Source organism: Anas acuta, chromosome 8 (genome assembly GCF_963932015.1).
Source record: "Anas acuta chromosome 8, bAnaAcu1.1, whole genome shotgun sequence".
Lineage (NCBI taxonomy): Eukaryota > Metazoa > Chordata > Aves > Anseriformes > Anatidae > Anas > Anas acuta.
In genome coordinates this window covers 23725481-23745677 of record NC_088986.1, presented here as the reverse complement: position 1 = coordinate 23745677, position 20197 = coordinate 23725481, and the positions used below count along the sequence as shown (strand labels likewise).

Genomic DNA, 20197 nt, shown 5'->3' with positions numbered 1-20197 from the left:
CGTCTCTTCTGAAGGACACATTTATTTGCTAAAATATTAAGATATGGGTCTGATGCTCCTTATTTCACATAGTACACATCAGCGTTTGTTCTAGCTGCTGGAAGAAGTGAGCTCAGAAATAATTCAAGGGTCAGTTTTCTAACATTAGATTGGAATTGGCTTTATTTACTTTTACAAACCTGGCCAAGGCTCAAGGCATTCTAATGTTATGTATTCTTCAGTAAACACAATTAACTGGGAACTCAGAAAGGCTGATATCATCTTTTCCCTTGGGACTGGTCACTGTGAGCTGCTTTCTCCAGCCAGAAGATTGGATTATATTTCCCCAAGGTTGCAGAGTACCTGGAAATCTATTCAGCTCAAAAAAAAAAAAAAAGAAAAAAAAAAAAAAAGGAGGAGGTTGGGAGGTGGGAACACAGGCATGAAGTGCTAGAGACAAAGTCTTTTTTATGAATGGAATATCACACCTAATATTTGCCCAATGTGCCTGGGCCAGCCTGATTTCTGCAGAGAGGCTTTGACAGCCAACTTTACAGTGTTTGCAACTGGAGAGTTACCTGCCTGCTGGTAGGTTTGGTGATGCAGCCAAGTGTGGTTTACTGCAGCAGCAAGGCCTGGCACATGTGAAATGGTCTGGATTGCAAAGGGCATCTGCACCTTCCGCGTTGAAGATAGGTTGCCCAGAACTAGTTAGGCTCCTGCTGTTTAAGAGCAAGTGGGTGTTTGTCTCCCAGGCAGCCCAGCAGGATCTTTAGGAGCAAGATATGCAGAGTATCCTATATTTAACCAAAAATCCTGAATGTGGGTGTTGAAACTGGACTTTAGACTTCTGTTTTATCACCTCTTGAATAACCCCAAGCTGAAGGAATGAATGCAGAGAGCCTTATTATCTAGGGCCTTGCCTAGCTCCAAGGTGGAGAGAAACAAAGCACGTTTGTCGTAGGACCTTTTCGAAGTGATTGTTACAAGCCCTTCCTGAGTTGATCCAGTCCAGTACTTCATGATCTTACAGCTAGAAAATCTTGTCTACCATCTAATCCTTCCTTGCTGTAATTCAGGACAAACATTTCTTGTCCTAACCAGCACGGACATGGTGAACAGTTCATCATCTTCGTCTTTGCAACTGCAGCCTTTTCTGGACATGGCATTTAGGTACTTCATGTATTATTAACCAGTGTCCTTTAGGTCTGCTCACATCTAGATGGAACAATTTCTCATTCTTTCATCTTTCTTTATAGATTTTTGTTCTGGACTCTCTCCAGCTAGTCTACAGCCTTCCTGAAGAGCAATACCATCTTGGAACCTCTTGCTGAATATCTAAGGCAGAACATATTGATTATGCCGCATTAGCATGTGGGAGAGATTTGTGACAGAAATTAAGGTTGAAGTGAAGTCTGAATGGAAACGTGTGTGTAAACACCGGGATAAATAACTGAATGAGGATTAAAAGGATTAAAAGTACTGATAATGAAGAGCACCACTTCCAGGACCGTGTTCCTAGGATGCCATTCCTGGTTGTAAAACCAGAGAATGTATTTATGGCAGGACCAAAAGCCCTGTGCCCTGCCTGATAAGGTAGCACAGACAGGTGATAAGGTCTCATCGGCTGAAGACCTTACATCCTGCCCGGAGGACGACGATGAGCTTGCAGCATAACACATACCATTCCTTTTCCTGACAGGCCACCAGAAAAACAGACGTGTTATAACCAGAAGAAATAGATGATGGGCTGCACCCTGGCCTAGAATTTATGGAAGCTGAAGTTGGCATTTCTGAGGCAAAGACCCACTCCAGAACAACTGATGACTTCGTCATGTGTGGCTGATCTCATCCAGCCCCTTGGACACTCACGTTGTGGTGCTTGTGGGTAAGTGAGTGTGAGAATCTGAGTAAAAAGTCTGTAAGAGAGGGATTCTGTGTACATAAAATCAACTGGTTGTTAAAGGTTTTGTTTAAAAACAACAAAACCACTATCACCTTGCCTGCAGCTGAACTGTATGAGCAGACTGTAGTTAACCACAAGTAGCTTTCTACTGCACCCAGAGGTCCTCTATCCTACATCTACTGTCCTAAATCACTCTCAGACCTGAAGAGGTCAGCCCATCTTGTTAGTAGCTAGAAGGATGCTGTTTATAGCTTCAAGCTGACAAGCCTGGTTTTCTGCACCTCCTGCATCTTTCTCAGCCTTCAGCAACCTTTTCCATCCCATTTCTCCAGCAGCACTGGGCTGCCTCAGTCTTTGCTGTTCTCCAGACTATCAATCCAGGTCTTTTTGTTGTTGTTGTTGTTTGTTTGATCTCTGCTGCTTCTCTCCTGCAGTCTGTCATCTTTCTTGTTGGTCTTGCAAGCCTTTCACTCTGCTGCTCCCCTGTTGTCACTGCTTACTGAGGCTTTTGGCTGTGTAGTCCTAGTCCTGCTCCTCATTGTGTAGTGGTCCCAGACCGATGCCTTTTTTCCTCCTGGTAAAAACTTGATCAGTTTAGCCACGTCGTCCATTCTTCCTGCACTGACCTTCAGCAGACTGTGCATGGATAGCACGCTCTGCTCTTCCTCCCTTCAACCCTGTGCTGGACTGCTCACATTGCCATTCTCTGTGCTTTTTCTCACTGCCATGCCTCTATTTACACTGCTTCTGAGCCCTGTATGTGGCTCAGCATTCAGCACTGCTTTTCCATGGCTGAATATTTGAAGATTCTGGACTGATTAGGAAGTGGGTATGTCTCCACTTGAGCCATTCGGAGGTCTGGTCTGATGGGCTTGGTGCTGAACGAAGTGTTTGCTTCACTGAGTTGTAAACTCTGGGTAATTGGACCAGGTAGTTCATCCACGGAGGATGCTTGAGATAAATTGTTTCTGCACCAGTACTTAAACAGGTTTCTTGAAAACACAATAGCAGCTGGATAAACATCAGTTGAGAATAACTTCCATATCCCTGTATAATAACACCGGAGCATGTACTGCTGCTCAGTTTGGGGTTCAGGGAAGGTTACTGCTTCCTTGTGATATCAAGCAGATATTGTTATGGACTGAAGGAACAGCTCATGAGCAACTCTAGACTACACGAAAAGTAAACTGAAGAAAAAAATTGTTCCCCTCTTAGAGCTGTTTCCGTTCCCCTTCCAGCCTCTGCTGCACATTACCTTGTGTGACTCATGCAGAACAAAGACAAACTGCATTTTAGAGCTAATGTCTTTAAAATTTGGGCCCATTTTGGTCTCTGCTGCTGACAGAGTCCAGCCTGCCTCCCCTACTGGACTGATGGTTTCTGGACCAAGTGCACATATATTAGAGAGTTTAAAAAGCAGTAAAGCAGCACAGCAGGATTCAGCCTCTGTTATCCAGGAGCCATATATAAAGGCACTCCGCAGCTGGATACAGGAAAGTGGAGAAAAACAGAAGCAAAAACCTCTCCTGTCAACACCAGATTTTATGCACTGGAGTAACTCTGTGAAGCTCAGTGCTGTCGTGTTGATGTACCCTGCCTGTGAAGGTACGTGATGTGGGTGTCATCTGCTGACAGTGCCTGCTCCGTCCTATTATGAGTATTGTGGTGTGAAGTCCCTTTGACAGCCCAACCCTGGGCATGTGGCACTGGGCAGCAGATACTAAACTGAAATACGATGACCCTAGGGAGTAAGATCTTCAGCAGGAGCAAGCTGAGCTTTCATGAGATATGGTTTGAGCCACGCTTTCAGAGGTTATGGCACTGCTTGAGCAGGGGATGCCCTCGGTTGCAGTCCTTCCTCCGTGATGTTTTATGATAGGGGTGCAGCTGTCCTGCCAGCTGGCTGTGTCTCCTGGCTAACCTCCTTCATATCTAGTTGATCAGAGGCTGCTTCAAGAGATGCTCATTAACCCTCAAGGAGAAAAATCCTGTTGGAAGACAGTTTTGCTCGATACAGAAAGTGCCACAGCACACGGGGCAGCTGCAGCACAACAGCTCCGCAGACCAACGAAAGCATGCCCAGGATGTCGCTAGATTGCTGGAGCGCTGAGTCCCTCAGCATAACAAGTGTATGAACACACCGGTGATTAGCAGAGAAACCAGGCTCGGGGGCTTGTTTTGATTTCTGCTTTGGCCTTCCAATCTAACACACTTAATGCGCATCAGGGAACAGGGCGAGGAGACACTTTGTTCTCTTATCTTGCAAAGTCAATCAGTTGCATAATGTGAATCACAGAGGCAGCAGGAACGTGATGAAGTGCAGAGAAGGGAGACATCAGATGGTTTATTGTGGCTATGGGGGAGTGAGCCAGGCCTCCCTCTACCCAAGTTATTTTCCCCAAACTGCCTTTGATCCTGCTTTGCATCAGCTGCTTGTCACTCTGAAAGCAGCACAGACTGCAAGACAGCTTCTCTGGAGCCCCTGTCTGTTAGAATAGGAGAGGTAAGCACCCCCAAAAGTCTCCAGAAGGATTCAGAGAGTTTCAATGAGCTGTTTCCTTTGCATTAGCCTCACAGTGGGGCAGGGGCTGCCTAGTGTCTGTGCAGCACTGTGCACAGAGCAGCGTGATCGGACCCAGCGTGGGTGTGAGACAGGTAGGAGCACCAGATCGGGTGTCACCCTGCCCCTTGGATTCAAAGGGCAGAACTTGTGAGGGAATATGACCTTTTTGTAAAGATAAGGCTTTAAGCTCAGAGCTCCTGCAGCTTAGGAGAGGTGTGTAGGCAGCTGGCGTGTGGTGCAAGTCGGTTTGTTTCTGTGTTCCCCTTCTGAAAATGGGACACTGTGCAGCCAGTAGCACCTGTGACACCATCTGAAGGACTGTGGGCACCAGGGATTCAGCTCGTTTGGTAGCCTGAGCTCTTGGCTGATTCCTCTTCCGAGGCTTCTGCTTTTCGTTTATCAAAAAGTGTTTAAAAATAGAACAAATCCATAGAGCTTTATTCGAAGCCTGAGCTGCTAATGAGCCCACATCAGAGGGGACAGGCCCTCCCCACAGGGCAGAAATTGCAACACCCTAGCTGAGGCTTAGCCTGAAAAGGCCATGCATGTTTTGGGCAGTGTCTGCCTCTGACAAGGAAAAAAATGCCTCTTTGTAGCCTCTCGATTATTTGGTAAAATGGCAGACTATCAGTCTGTTCTTTCCCAGCACAAGGCTTGCTTTGATGCCTTACCAGGTGCTCTGTGCGTACCTGCTGGCAGCTGAGCCCCACGTATTTTGGTAGGAAGGGTGCCAGGGGGTTGAAGAACGCGGGGTTGCAAGGTAAATAACACGGAGGAGTGCTAAAAGGAGAAGGGACAGAAAGAAATCACTCTACCAAGAAGCCTCCCAGGCGTATGGCGCTGTCTTAGGCAATTTCCCTCTTTCCCTAACAAACAGCAAGCGCATTTACTGCTGACAAGCTCAGCCCAGAGCTGCGGGAGCGTGTAATGACTGCGAGGGGCTTCTGGGCTTTCTTGCTCCACTTTGTAAATTCATCTCTCATCCTTGTTATATTAGCGCTATTTTTAGCAGCTCTTAGTCAGAGAGAACAGAAGTGATTCTCCATTATGGATCTCAAGCACGAGATAATAGAGACAGTTGGAGATGTTGCCAAGCAGAAGGCTGGTGCAGGAGGCCTGTGCCCAGCACAGCTCCTCCACAGGTCCCACCACACTGCCCCAAAGCCCCGGGGCACTGGCTTCAGCTCTGCAGCCTCCCTTGCAGGGCAGCAAGGCTGCTCAGCACGTGCACGTGCTCCCTCCGGACACAGCCGAGTCTCCCAGGAGATGCCTGGCTGTCAGACAGCATTCCCAAGGATCATCTTGTCCAGATGCCATGGGATGCATCCTCCTCCTTCCCACGGCTCATCTCTAGGGCTTCTCACATAGCCTCCTGCCCCCTCTGTACGTCACTGACCACTTTTCTCCCTCCTGCTCTCCTCCTTTCCAGCTCTCATGACCCCAGTCTTTCCTCTTTTGGCCAGCATGGCCAAAATGGTCCTGTTCCTCAGCGTGGCCTTGCCTCCATAGCCACCCCAAGACATTGGTGCTCATATGACAAAGGAGGGTCCCGTATATACAGCTGGGGGTTGTGATGGGGTGAGGTAGGACATGTCTCACAGTGGATATGGGTGCAGAGCACGGTGTGATTATGGTGTGAGACTTTTTCAGTAAGAGAGGGAGAGAACTAGCAATGTCCAGGGAGGTTTTGCTGGTTTGGGGGCATCTACTAGTGCTTCTCCCTAAAAGGCTGAGTCTGCGTCTCATATCCTTTCCGTGTGGAGCTAGCCCTTGAAATTGGGCTGAGGATCACAATCTGATGTGAGAATTTTGTGGGTGAAGTTTAGCCGGACTGACTGGAACTGCAGCATTGTTTAAAAAAGTAAAAATAAAAAAGGCAAAAAACAAGGCAACACGATATGTCAGTGCTGCCCTCACCAGAGGCTTGCAATTTCCAGTGATGCACAAATAAGATAAACACTCCATGCTTACGGAATATTGAGCGCTTTGTACATGATAGCAGCCAATTTATACCACAATAACGCTGAGCAGCACAACTCCCTTCGGAGCCATGCTAGCTTGTCTCTGCAGCGATCAGAAGCAGTACCTTGGATCTGAACACACGTGATCTGAGAGAATCTGGGTCCAAAATATACCTTCCTGGGTCTACCTCTGAGAATACCCAGGGCAGCATCTCCTTCGGCACTTGCATTATATCCCTGGTACCACAGGTCCCCTGTGGCTGGCAGTTTAAGGACTGCTTTGCCAGGTTCCTGTTGTGTAGTCCAGAGGGATATTGATCCCTGACAGTCCCAGCATGATTAGTCGGTTGTTATTTGTCTGCACTGCACCTTGCTTTACGTGAAGAGCTTGATGCAGTCCCAGCAGGCCTCCTTCCCTGGCTTCCTCCCAAACCTGGGCAGCTCGGTGATGCCCCAGCCCTAGGGATGTGCTCTGGGCTTGTCGCCTCCAGTCACTGGCAGCATGGCATCCTGCAGCAGTTTCTCTGGGGTGGCAGGGCATTGTTGGCACTCACACGTGTCTTAGTGCTGCCAAAGCCTCTGGTCCTGAACCCTCAGCTCCATTATTCCTCTGGACAAGGCCTGGCATTGTCCCCGGTATCTGCAAGACGTGGGAGCTCTCCCCAGCAGTGGTGAAGCAGTGCAGGCATCAAGCAAGGGACAGAGGAAGCTTGTTTTAATATCTCTGGGCACGTGGACTGCTCTTGGCCACAAGTGCCAAGGCACTGCTGTGGAAACTGCATTTCTTCCTGGCATCTCTTAATTTATTTATATTATATTTTAATCACTCCATTTAGAGACCGTACCCTGTGGAAGCTTCTGAGCAATCCTGTGTTAGAAGAGCCAGTTATCGGTGATTCAAAACAGGTGCAAAGCCCCTATTTTTCTTCCTGTGGTTAAATGATTTCCAGGTGAAGCACCAAAGTGCACATGTGCCTGGGACGTCAGGTTGCAGGAGTCCTCCCAGCTGAGCCAGGAACTGCCATCCTTAGCATCCCGTCAGCGTGCAGAGCAGCAGATGGGCAAACACTGCTTCAGAAGAGACAGAAAGATCTCAGCCACATGCAGTCTGCTGAGAAGTTCAGAAGGACGAAGTGTAACAACAGGACCGTTGGTTTCTTCTTTGCAAAAAGCAGGCATTTCTAAATGATGAAGCATTAAATGTTGTCACTCAGCGTGGAGCCGTGAGTGTCAGCTGCTGGGCACAGCTGAGCACCACGTGCCACAGGTTGTGGCACACAGCCCTGTCTCTGCTTTTTTTTTTTTTCTGTGGCACGGTGAGTTCAGGTCTGCTTGGATTTACAGCCTGCTGTAACACACATTTTGAACAGCAAGAGGTCCTGGCAAAGCAGAGCTCACTGGGCATGATTGTTTTCCAGTAGTCTTTGCTTGCCTGTTATGCCCTGTACGCCTTTCTGTGCAGTCAGCCTCCTCAGCAAGTGACATTTTCCCAGCGTTGTAATTCCGCGGTTGTGCTACTCCGCATGTTTCCTACTTGTGATTTCATTCTGTCTGATTCACCTCCAAGCCGCAGGTCAAAGAACTCCAGGCTGGGATCAGCCCGTTTTTTTCAGTGCATTCTCCTTTTCCCATTTCCTTTTTGTGATTTCTCAGCTCCCTGCCTGGCAGTCTGGGAGGAACACGCCTCGGGGGCGGTGGATCCACTGAATACCTGGCACCTTCCAGAATTGCCCTCCAGGCTGGGGCCACATCAGGCTGGGCTCACAGTGCTTTTGTATGGATGCTCTTTCTCTGCTGCAGGTGCTTGTCCTTGCTTTTGTGTTTCTTTAGCCTGCAATCATGGTGTTCTGCAACCCCACCCGCGGACTTGTCAGGCATCACCTTTAAAATAACCGGCATACCCTTGAGGCAGGCACTGACAGATGCTCCTTGCTTCCAAGCTGCCTTTTGTGAGCAGGCTCCCAGCATTAAACAACTAAACTGTGACCAGAGCAGTAAGCAACATGCTTTGGATGCTGAGCCATGACCCCACAGATAAAACATCCCCTGGGCTTTGCCCTCCTGAACAAAGCTGTAGCCTTTGTTCCCTGGCATGGGCCTTTGTGCCGTGGCAGCTCGAATCCTGCTCAGCTGCCACTGCAATTTCTCATCTTTCACATCCTGTAACTTCACATCTTTTAGTAATCGTCTAGGCAGAAGATACCCCAGCCACATTTGAAAGTTGGGCTTTATAAAGCTGTGGAAAAGAAGTCCCTGCACAGCTGGGTTGCTAAGGCGCAGAAGGAGCGAGGAGCATTTCAGCTGTGCACTGTACGTAAAGGAGTTGATGCTCTACATTTCTGACGCATCCACCCTCCTCCTGCCTCGCTTTCTGACGCCTCCTCCCCGTACCTTAGGGCACTTTCAGGTGAAGCGGTCGGCCCACGAGTGAGGAGTACATAAACCACTGTCTTTTTAGCTCCCGTGCTGATATTGTCCATCTCTGCTCCTGTCTCGATAGGGGATTTCCCAGGAAGGATACAGCAAGTGTGTCCCTGCCTGGGGGCTGCACTAAGATTCTTGGAAGAATAGGCTGAACAGCTCTCAGGACCAAAAATGGTCATTTTTAATATGTTTTAGCATAAAAGGAGACTGGAGGAAAGCCATCCTGTAAGAGGTGGCTTATATAGTTACAGAGCTATTAACCTTTGGATTGGTGCAGGAACACTATTAGTATGGATGAGAGCAGGCTCATTTGAAAAGGAGGTGATATAATTGATACCGGCTAACATGATTTAATGGAAAAATAGGCTTTTTACAACAAAGCTAATGATGCTTTTCAGAGGCACTTGTGGTGGTGAAAGATTTATAAATGAATCTGACTTGCTATCAATATTTGGGTTAAAATATCATAAAATCCATATTAAATGGACTAAAGTTGGGTAAATTAGACATTTCAAAGTGTTTTTAGTATTGGGAAAGCATCACTGCACATGTTGGCTTGGTTTGTGGTCCAGTGTTACTCAAAATGTTCTTAGTGATTAAGAGGAAATGTTTAAGGGGCTGTTAATCAAAATGGATGATGAGATAGAGATATGGGAAACTGGAAGGCAAATTACTCAAATTGGAGCTTTTTCTATTGTCTGATGCCCAGAAACAAGAACAACAGTCAGACAAAAAAAGCTATTTCATTAGCAAACCCAAACCAGGAGAAAAAAGTCCATTTGGGCTAAACAAAATTCTTCCTTTGATACAAGGTTAAATATTTTATTTTGATTTTTCTTGGCTTTCTTAGTGTAGTAACATAAATAGGCAACCCAAAAGCTGAGGGTTGAAGCCAAAACACAAAGGATCAGGAATTTGCAGGCACTTAAAAGTGACAAAAATCTGGTAATGTAGATGCATAGGCAAGTAGAAAATACCTGAGAGTATGGGAAAATTGTCTGAGTTATGTTGTAGAAATTCTGTGAAGATGGGGTTAGGTGACCTTCTTCTTGAATACGCTAGCATCCACAGAGCATCACTTCAGAGAGGAGCAGGCTCGGTAAGGAGCTAAGGAGCTGCAACAACAAATCGAAGCTGCTTTGCCTTTACAGCTCATCTTCACCTTAGACAAGGAAAGCCAAAAGGTGACCGGGTCAGGCTGGAGACCCGTACACATGCCTGCAGCAGCTGTGTGTGTGAGCAGCGAGCTGCCCGTGTGGCAGCACGGTGAGTCAGCCACCCCTGGTGCCAGGGCTAATTTGGGAACAGGCGCTTTCCCTTCAGGGCCTGCCTCCGGGCCTGTTGCGAGGTTCGTGGCACTGGCCATGCGTGAAGTCGGGCGGTGCATTGCAGAGACATGGGAAAGAATTATTTCCTCCCTGCGCTGTGGAATGCCATTTCTGGGAATCCCTCTGCAGGCCAGGGGACACAGTGGAGACAAATTTGGCCTTTATGTGCCTCTTCTAGAGGTCAGGCCACAGCAGAGCCCCAGGACAGGACATACGGCTGCCTGCGGGGCCATGCACAGACATGTGCTGATTCATCCCAACTCAGACCCAAATGTGAAGACCCAAATGTCCAGGGCAGAAGGCAGCAGCAGCAGGAGAGGCTCTGTATGGCAGCACATCCTCACAACACTCATCTCATGCCCTTCTCTGTTTCCAGTGACACAAGGCGGCCATCATCCCTGCGTGCTCCTCCGGCCCACAGCGCGCTGCTCCGAGAGGGGAAGGGGCCGAGGTGGGAGAGCCTTGTGCTGTCTGGAGGGCAACAGCCTGCAGTAGCTTGTCTCTGGGCAATGACCACCGAAATAGCACTCCTCGTGCTCCCTGCCTCCTCCCACGGCCGGCGGCTGTGAGCCGAGGGCCGGATCCCACACGCGCTTGTGCATGGGGGCGGGCGAGCATGTGTGTGAACTGTTCCCTAGCAATGGGGATGAGGGGGAAAGCTCTGCTTAATGTCTCAGTCTCTAGCTGCATCTCCCAGGCCACTGTGAGGAATTTCTTGGCATTTACTTCATGCTCTTCAGTTTGTTTCCTCCTTCGACTGCGTGATGTTTCAAGGCCGCAGCGGTATTTGTCAGGGACGTACTGGCCGGGGTGCCCCCCACCCCCAGCCTTGCACACCCCCAGCACATCCTCACTGCTGATTTCTCCATAATTCTCTGCCCACAGGTGAATTGAGCCAGACATAAGCACTGGCCTGAGCTGTTGCTTTCCTAACTTTCAGGGAAACGTTTTTGGTGTTAAATACAGCCCTGCCAGTGCCCTGGGAGAAAAGGCCTGCGTGTGGAGGGTAGGAATAAGAGATGGAAGGGGCTATTTTTCACTGGGTACCAGCTGGAGTGGCTAAGATGATATTAAACTGCAACAGCTGGGGAACACAGCTTAGAGGAGAAGCAGTATACAAACCCAAACTCCTCACAGGGGGAATGGGCCGAACAAATGTGTGTTGATGAACAGGAAAAGTCAAAATTTCAAATGCTGCAGTTCTGGGAGTCTGTGTACCAAGTCCTGGGAGGATGGTTTTAATTGCAAATTGCTTAATTCTTAATTGCTGTCCATTGAGAGAACAGTGTTAGAAAATTCTTATTATTCTCACAGCCTTCTCACACAGAAATTGGGGTATCCAGCAGGTGAGTTCATGTTGACAACACCATCATTCCTTTGAATGTCAGTAGGACTGCACAGCCAAGGTACTTACAATCCACAGAGAAGGGTGAGATTCCAAAATTCCTGAGCACACCAAATTGCAGAGAAAATGCAGAATTTCTGTGTTCTGCACACATGTTCCCTGTTCTAGCAAGCAAGCAGCCTGTTGGCAGCTTCCTGAGCCAGAAGCTAAAGTCTCATGCCAACAGCAGTAGTATTTTACAAGTGTGAGATAAAAAATAGTTAATTATTTAATTTGCTTAATTAATTAAGAATTTTCTCCTTGGCTATATTCTGCTCTTTGGTGTCTCTTCTCCCCAAACAGGAGACATCAGAGAGCTTTGGCACTAACTCTGGCAGTGTTCAGTCGCTTCCTACAGATCCATTCAGATCAGGTTTTACAGTGCTTTGCCCTAGAGCTAACTTTTAGTCCAAAGAGTGCAGGAACTCCAAACCCCAGGACTAGCAACCAGATGGTCACATTAGTACAAAGGCAGTTTAAAGTTTATTAGAGCATTGCCTTTCAGCACAGTTAATGAACTGAGGGGATGCAGTATGCCAAGGCAGGTAAACTCATCCAGCATTTGGGTCTTCCTTGCTGCTGGCTGTAAGCATGGGAGAGAAAAACTCACCTTAAATCTTTTGCAGGTTACAGGCAAAGTATTTAAAGATTTCTGGAAAGAGGGATCCCAACAGTGGGTAACATGGGCAGACAGCCTGCTGCTAAACTGAAGCTTCTTTGTTTTACATCAGGAGCAGACTTTGTGCATGATGGCGCATGATACCCTCTTATGATGGTACAGGCTGTGCTGAGCAGCAACTCAATAAATCCCAGCCAATTCCCTCTCTTCAGAGGAGTGCTTTCAGCCTGCATCTGCCTTCTGCGCCCTGCTAGGGCTGAGGATAAGCGGCATAGCTGGAGTCACTCTGCTCTCCTTTGGGACTAACCAGAGTCAGGCAGTGCAGTCACCGCCAAACATCCCCATAACCAAGTGTTTCATGGCTTCATCCATTAGCGCATAGTAGCCTCAATGCTGCCAGAAAGCCCTCTCTGAGGAGACACCATTATTCCTATTGTTTTAATGAATCATCTTCCCTTGGGTACCCAGATACTCCCGAGTACCTAGGCCTGGCTTTGGATTAGGGGCAAATGGAGAAGTAAAGCACTAGTGGTACCCATGGATGTAAGGCAGTCATGTTCTCAACCTCCCATCTTTTCTTCCTGCACGTGTGTGAGCTGTCCTTACATATAAATGTGCTGGGACACGCTAACTCATTTTGTATTTCAGTAGTGATGTGCCCCGCAGACCTTTCCTTTCAGCCTCACCAAAGGCACATATCCCCGTGCCTCTAGACCAGATTGGACAGCTTCATCTGCCTGGGAAGTTCCCTGGTGAATTTACATTCCTGTTTCCTTGGAGCTCCAGTTTCTGTATTTGTTGAGACTATGCGAACATTTTGTGCTTAAAATGTTGAATTTGTCCCTTATTTTCCCTAGGTTGATTTAAATAGGAAAATGAAAAGAGGAGCTGACAAAGCTCACCACACTTCTCAGAACTGATTCTCTGACCCTCTTCACTGTCTGCGCCCCTCTAAAATCTCCCCCACCTTTCATCTGCACCATTCCACCTTTTGCAATAGGGGAAAGCCCCTGGAGCTTTTTCCATCCTTTTAAAAGAATCCACCTCTGCAGCCAGACACCGAGCTTCATTTCTGGTAAGGTTTTCAGTCCCACTCAGCCCTTTGTCTCAGCTTATACGTCAGCCTCTTCCTCTTGGGTGGGCAGAAAGGGGACGGTTGCTGCTGCTGTGCTGGCTGCTGACTGGGTCACCGAGTGCTGCTGGGCTGGCTGGGCTAGGCTATAAAACACAGCAGAGCTGGAGCAGCTGGCTCAGACAGCAGACTGAATTCCGCAGCCGGCAAAGGACCTGCACGCAGCCTCTGCCTTGTTATTTTTCCCTGGAATACAGAACCAACCTTGGGAGCAAGATGTGCAAGGGACTCGCTGCACTGCCAGCCACTTGCTTAAAAAGGTACCGTTTATTTCTGGGACTCTGTTGTGGGCTCATTTGTCTGGCAATACAGGGGTTTATGCACGTCGTGTCTGAAAAAGAAGTGGCAGATTTGGCTCTGAATCTTTTGCAAGATTAGATAAAATGCTTGTTTGCAAGTTTCTTCTGTTAGTCAGAACCAGAATCGCATAAAGGTTTTGTAGCGAACAATGGGGACTCTAAACCCGTCCTCCCTATCAGCAAACCGAGCAGCTCACAGCACTGCCACAGCTTGATATTCCTGTCAGCTGCTTCTGCTGCAAGCTTTGCACCCCTTTCTCCTTTGAACCCTTTTTCTCTGGTGAATTTTCTTGTCTGGATTTCTGTCAGGGGGAAGCGAGGCAGACAAGATTCAACAAAAATCAAGGGTCATCCCTCAAAACCCAGCCCAAATGCGAAAGGCAAGCGTGGCAGGACCAGGCAGCGCGGGGCTGGTGTGGGGTCAGGCTGTACCCCCACAAACATGACTTGGGGGCCAGTGTGGGGCCGTGCCCCGCAGTGTGTGGCACCATCCAGGCATCTCTGTGCTGGCAGAGCTGCCCAACAGCAAGCTCCTCGGGCTTCTTCCCAGTCGCTGAGCAATGGTGGAGGGCTGGGAAGGTACAAGCTGAGATTCACCCTGCTCTCATTGGGGGGAAAAAACTCCCCGTGGTGGCTTTGAAAACAAAACATAGCAACACCCTTCTCCCCCAGTTTGAAGGAAATGTTGACAGGGAAAAAAAAATAGCAAAAATGTAAAGAAACGAAGGGCACATCTTTTATCCACCTCTGTCCAGGAATCCCCAGAGAATCTCCATGTCTTAGAAAGCTGCAGGACGCGCTGCAGGCAGCGGTGCCTTGTTTCCTTCTGCTGCCTCCTTCCCGCAGACCGGAGGGGTCCGATTCTGGGGGTGCCCTGAGAGGCAGCGCATCGGGCAGCGCCGAGCATCCCGTTACTGCCAGAGGTGCCGGGGCGTTTGCCCTGGTCGCTCTTCTCACAGGAGAAGTTATGAGTTTCTTCCACTCTCAGCCTGCGCCATAGAAAGAGGGCTGACTGCTCAAGCTGCTAAGACGGCATTTATGAGCAGGAGCAGGCAGTGAGATAAGATAGGGCCGGGAATGCTGACAGTGCTCTGACTGGCAGGCCGAGCAGCTACTGCAGCTCAGCCCCACAGCACATTCCCCGGCTCTTTTTCTAGGCTCTGATCTGAGCAGGAGGAGGAAAATTTCCTGCTTATGCTATCACTACACCTTGAGGCAAGCCAGGGCTTGTGCCCCTCAGCAAGCCAGGCTGGTTTACCTACGCCCTCATCCTTAAACTGAATGGAAATCCAGAGAGATGCTGAAGGCAATGCCAGCTGCATATTTAGGTTGTGCACTCAGCCAACACTTGTCCTGAGCACACCAAATAACAGAATAAAATTAAGCTCGCATCCTTGTAGGAGCTTGCTGTAGGGCAAGGGAGCAACTTGCAGTCAGCGTGGGCTGGTTGTGGCGAAGCTCCTGGCTCACCCCTGGTCTCACCCCTGATCCTGCCCCTGGCTTTTTGCTTCCTTCCCTTCCCTCCGAGTCACACCGGCTGCCTGGTGGGGTGGCCTGGCATGGCCCCGCTGCTGGCATAGCCAGGTGGGGTGGCAAGGAGGGAGATAACAAGGGCTGCAGGGAAGGATCGGTAAGCATTTAAGAACCAGACACCGGCTAGCTGGGCAAATCAATTCAGGGAGAAGCGGTGTGTGACACATTTACCCAGCAGCAATACCTTCCTATCACAATGTTTTACCTGAACAGCAGTAAACCAGCAGCTCCTCCGCCTTTGCCAGACCTCCCTCCAGGCTGACGACCTTGTCAGCAATAAGCTTGTGCTGTTGAAGGTGGCAAATGAACTCCCTGACTTTGCTGTATTTGTTTAGCACTGAAATCTGCACTGTGAGGAGTGAGAAGTCAGGGCTGTGACCTGCGTTTGTGTGACCGAACAATGCTGAACAAGCAAGCTGCGGGCGAGGAGGCTGCAGAGGGAGTTGTAATCCATTACCCTCACGGCATTCCTGAATTGTTTCTTTCAGTGCCAAAGACATGAAGCATCGCCTGGGCGTCCTGCTGCAGAAGTCAGACTCCTGTGACTACAGCTCTTCCCAGGGCAAGAAGGAGAAAGTGTCTCCGAGCCAGAGGTAAGAGCAGACGCTGCCTTGCAGCTAAGCAAAGGCTGGCTGCAATGTGTTGTTTACTCCCGCACTGAGCTGAACTCATTTGCATTCCTACTGCTGCTTTTTAGTACCTCCCAAATGCCTCTGTGTTTGAATCCAGCCTGTCAATAGCCCTCAAGTACTGATATCCCCTTCCAAGGAGAAGGTGGGACTAGAGACTTCCAGAGGTTTCTTTCTGCCAGCATTTCTGATTCAGGATGCACGTGCACATTGAAAGGCTCCTGCAGTCTCCTGCACAGGGCAATGCGACCATCCCAAGACCCAGTCTGGCTTGATACATTTCAGTATCAGACACGTTGGTTCTTTGAGTTGGATTTGTGTAATGGTCACACAGAAATATCGGCACAGAAAACAGACCTGCCAGCTAGCACAGCTCTCACGGAGCTGCAAGATGTCCTTTGCAAGGAGGCCTCCAAAGGCCAAGAAATGCTCTTGGAATAGATCAGCCCTAGGATATGCTGGTATGATGAGCGGAACAAACACGGGAAGTGCAAGCATGGTTTATATTTCCCAGGTTCTTCCCTTCCATGTATCTAGTGCTTCTCTGACAGGTTAAAGAAATCAGCTCTTTGGAGTTCACTGATAGGACCTGTAAATGTGATCCCAGGTCCATGCCTGAGCAGCAGATGCAGGCAGTCATAAAATAATCGTAAAGTCAACAATTTTTACAGGAAAATTCCCTTCCAGACCATGGCTGGTGAGGGAGATTGCGAACTGGGATTTCTGTAGGTTGGATCTGAGATCCTACAAAAGGAGGTCTACAAGAAATATTTGTCAGGGAGTGTAGTGACAGGACAAGGGGTAATGTTTTTAAATGATTTATAATTCTTTGTGTTTCTCTCTTTGTGTCCTGATAGGGTTAGCCAAGAGGAAGTCAAAAAGTGGGCAGAGTCTTTGGAAAACTTGATCCATCATGACAGTAAGTAAAGCGTGTGCTTCTGCTGGAGATGTTGAGGGTTTTGCCTGCAGTGCGCTTTGCAGTCCCCGGGGGAAGCGTGGGATTTTGCCTTTTGTCTTTTAGCAGTGCACACAGTGGCTCCTTTGGGAAGGGTGGTGATCTGTTTCTCAGATCCAAGGGGCTTTAGCCCTGTGCAAGCTGATTTTAGGAGTGGCAAGACTGCAGCACGCAGTTAACACCGGGTTAAACGAGAGCCAAAAAGTGGAGAAACTTTTTGCAAGCTGAGCCCATGGGAGACTTTATCTTCTTGTTGGTCCCAGACTACACCGATGCCCTTGAGCTTTCCCTCACGCCATTCCCATGGCCCGAGAGCCTGCAGCGTGTGCTAGCTGTCTCCTCGGGGCCCGCTGGGAACACACGGTTTGCTTGCGTTTTCCTGGCTGAGCCACTGGAGGTCACGGTGTGGGAGGCAGCTGAGGACCCATGTGTGACATCCCTGTGGGGTCTCCTTTGGCTTGCATGAGCTATTGCTGCGGAGGCAGGGGCTATTGCCAGCTGCCAGGGGCAGGGGACTTGTTCATTCAGCTCTGGAAAGGAAAATCCAGACTTGCTGTTTGCCGAGGCTCTGCGTTTCACAGGTGTGACTAACTCTCTTCCCTGTTTTGTTTTTCCTCTAAACAATCTGTAGGAGGACTGGCTGCCTTCCGTGCTTTTCTCAAATCTGAGTACAGCGAGGAAAACATCGATTTCTGGGTCAGTTGTGAGGAGTACAAGAAAACCAAGTCGCCAGCCAAGCTCAGCCCCAAAGCCAGGAAGATCTACGACGAATTCATCTCTGTGCAGGCAACAAAAGAGGTGTGTACGCAGAACATCGCTTGGGCATAGGTGTCACCCTAAATCCCGAAACAGGCCAGAAGCACAGGGAAGTAGAAGTTTGGTAGTGTCATGAGAGTTGAAGGGTGCTGCTTAGCAAGTAAACGGTGTCATTTTTATTGCTTTAATGTTTAACTTGGATAGAGAGGAAGTGTGTTTGATGACGTGGCCACCCCACATGCACACTCGAATGGGAGAAGCCCAGGAGGACTGTGATTGCCAGTGTTCCAGCTGCTCCCACGAAATTGCTTGAGTTTTCTGTCTGGCTGCACCCCAGAGGAACATGTGTCAGTCTGCACTGACAGCTCGTCTGGCAGCAGAGATGCGTTGGCATCCAGCTGCACAGATTCTGTGAAGGCTGCAGGGTGTCTGTCAGACAGTCATTTCAGACCACTGCCCGTCAAGGACAGATTAAGCACATTCAGTGGAGTTGGGAGGCACTTGGATTTTCCCTTATAATTTCTAACAATTTCTGGGACAGGTTCCATTTATGCTGTCCCTTTGGCCCACACAGGTGAACCTGGATTCATGCACAAGGGAGAAAACGAGCCACAATATGCTGGAGCCTACGCTTTCCTGTTTTGATGAGGCTCAGAGAAAAATATTCACCCTCATGGAGAAGGATTCGTACCGCCGGTTCCTCAAGTCCCCCTACTACCTGGACTTGGTCAGCCCACCTGGTGCTGGCTGCGGGCCTGAAAGCTGCCAAAGAACCCACGCTCACTCCTTAGACTGCAACTCCAACATCATCTCTCAGTGTGCCTGAACCTGCAGCAAGGCCAGGAGCAGGCTGGGCAGGCAAGGAAATACTTGGCAGCAAAAGCATTCATTGGCATGAAGCAACAGAGCTGTCTTCAGTAGCTGTCTAATGTCCCAGTTGTGTCCCATGTCATGCAACAGCCAGCATTTGTAACCCAAGCCAGGCTCAGTTTGTGTAGCAAACCCTCCTCTGACTCCACCTGCGTAGGAGCCCTGGGGTCTGACGTGAAAGCTGGGTGAAATCATCGCGTGCCCGCGGTGTCTGACGAGCACCAAGCCCGGCAGGGCGGGAGCAGTAGGGAAGGGAAGGGAAGGGAAGGGGCAGACACTTTTGAGCCCAGCACTGACCACAAAGGGACCAGTCCTGCCGGGCTGCAGTGCGACACCTAGCAAGGGGCAGGGGAAGCCAGGGGAAGTGGCAGGGACTGAGATCTCCCCTTTCGAACCAGCAGCAGCTTCAGTGAAAAACACTTGGTCTGGTCCTTAGCTGTTCATATAGCTCCCGGATATTTCGGCTTTCAGTAGTATCTGCTCAGAGCTCAGGCTCTGCTGCTTTACAGCGATCAGACGTGCGAGAAGCTCCTACTCTTTCTTGGAGACCAGAACTTTTCAGACTAGCAAACAGCCTGCTGTGGTCATTACAGCCCAAACTGCATGAAAGCTCTCCCCTCAGCCGCTTTTCTCCCTGTAGCATCTAGTTGCAGCTGGCCAAGGATCTTTTCTAGGGCTGTACAGAGCTATTATTTTACAGGCAGTTCATTATTTCAAGCATATTTATATCCGTTGTGCTCCCAGACTAAGAACACCATCCTGACACCGTAGCTGAGCAGAACGGGAATAGGTTCCTTCTCCCAGACTGACACTTGTATATTACCAGCTGGGAGTTCAGGTTTGCCTGCCCCGACTTGTGTGAAGCAGTTTGTGATGGGATAGGACCACTACCACAACAGCTGAGGAGGAAAGGCCCTGCTTGGGAGTATTTCAGAAAAAAATAAATAAAATGTTATGTATTTGAGTTTGTGATTGAGTAATTGCATTACTCACTTTGTCCTGAAGGTGGTAGGAGGAATATGCTGGCCTTGTTACTGCTCCTGGGTTGGCGATCGTGCTCTCCCCTTGGCCTTTCTCTAGCTGGAAATTGCTTCTCTGCCAGCCTTGTGTTCCTTACCCTGCTTCCCAGTCTGGAGATCTGTTCTCACACTGGGGTTTTGGTACGGCAGGGGAGGGCTGTGGTTCTCCAGTAGGTGCTCTGAGGTCCACAAAGAAGCGTCTCTTCTAACATTTGCTTTATTTTGTATTTATTAGTGTGCTGACACATACCACCCTGCATGTTCAGCTGCAAGATGGAGAGGCTTGCTAAAACTCTGAACATAGCTGAGCATGTGGCTATGTTTTATTTTCCCCTGGTACTGGGAACTCTTGATAACTCTTGCCAAGATGTATTGATATTTAAATAATGATGAATACATTCTAAATAAAAAAACGTTTGCATTAGTCTCTTCTAAAGTGCCATTGTGTGAACCAAGGACTGTGTGGTGATGCAATTCATTGACTAAGGTTCCTCTAAAATTAGTCTTTTGTAACTGCTTTCACTCAGATTGTTTTAAATCATGGGATGGTGAAATAGCCATTATACCCCCCAGCTGTGCTCTTCTGCAGAGGAACCCGCCCCTCAGCCCTGCGAGCCTGGGGCTGTGGGGATCCTGGTCTTTTCGGGGTCCATGCTGTACCTGGCGGGGAGCAACCATCCTCACCAAGGGGCTGGGGTGGGCACGGGGCCACCCCAAAGCCAGCTGTGGAAGGGGGAACCCCAAGGAGCACCTCCTTGCTGCAAACCCCCAGTGTCCTGCGTGAGTGACCGCAGCTGGGGAGAGCCTCTCCCTTTCCCCAGGTGCACCCGCTGCCTGCAG

General features: G+C 49.1%; 1 protein-coding gene across 2 annotated transcripts in view; it reads left to right on the top strand.

Annotated features, from left to right (window-relative positions):
- RGS4 (regulator of G protein signaling 4) overlaps positions 1-19781 on the top strand; it is a 30740-nt gene extending 10959 nt beyond the window's left edge. The window contains exons 4-8 of one of the 2 annotated variants that reach the window (XM_068690874.1): positions 1682-1867; positions 15617-15721; positions 16615-16676; positions 17344-17510; positions 18043-19781. In XM_068690874.1, coding sequence (XP_068546975.1) covers positions 1803-1867; positions 15617-15721; positions 16615-16676; positions 17344-17510; positions 18043-18294 — 651 coding nt within the window. In that variant the 5' untranslated portion in view covers positions 1682-1802 and the 3' untranslated portion in view covers positions 18295-19781. Of the gene's footprint in view, positions 1-1681; positions 1868-13290; positions 13557-15616; positions 15722-16614; positions 16677-17343; positions 17511-18042 lie in introns of those variants that run through there. The other variant, XM_068690876.1, reaches the window with a different exon arrangement.
- The last annotated feature ends 416 nt before the right edge of the window (positions 19782-20197 follow it).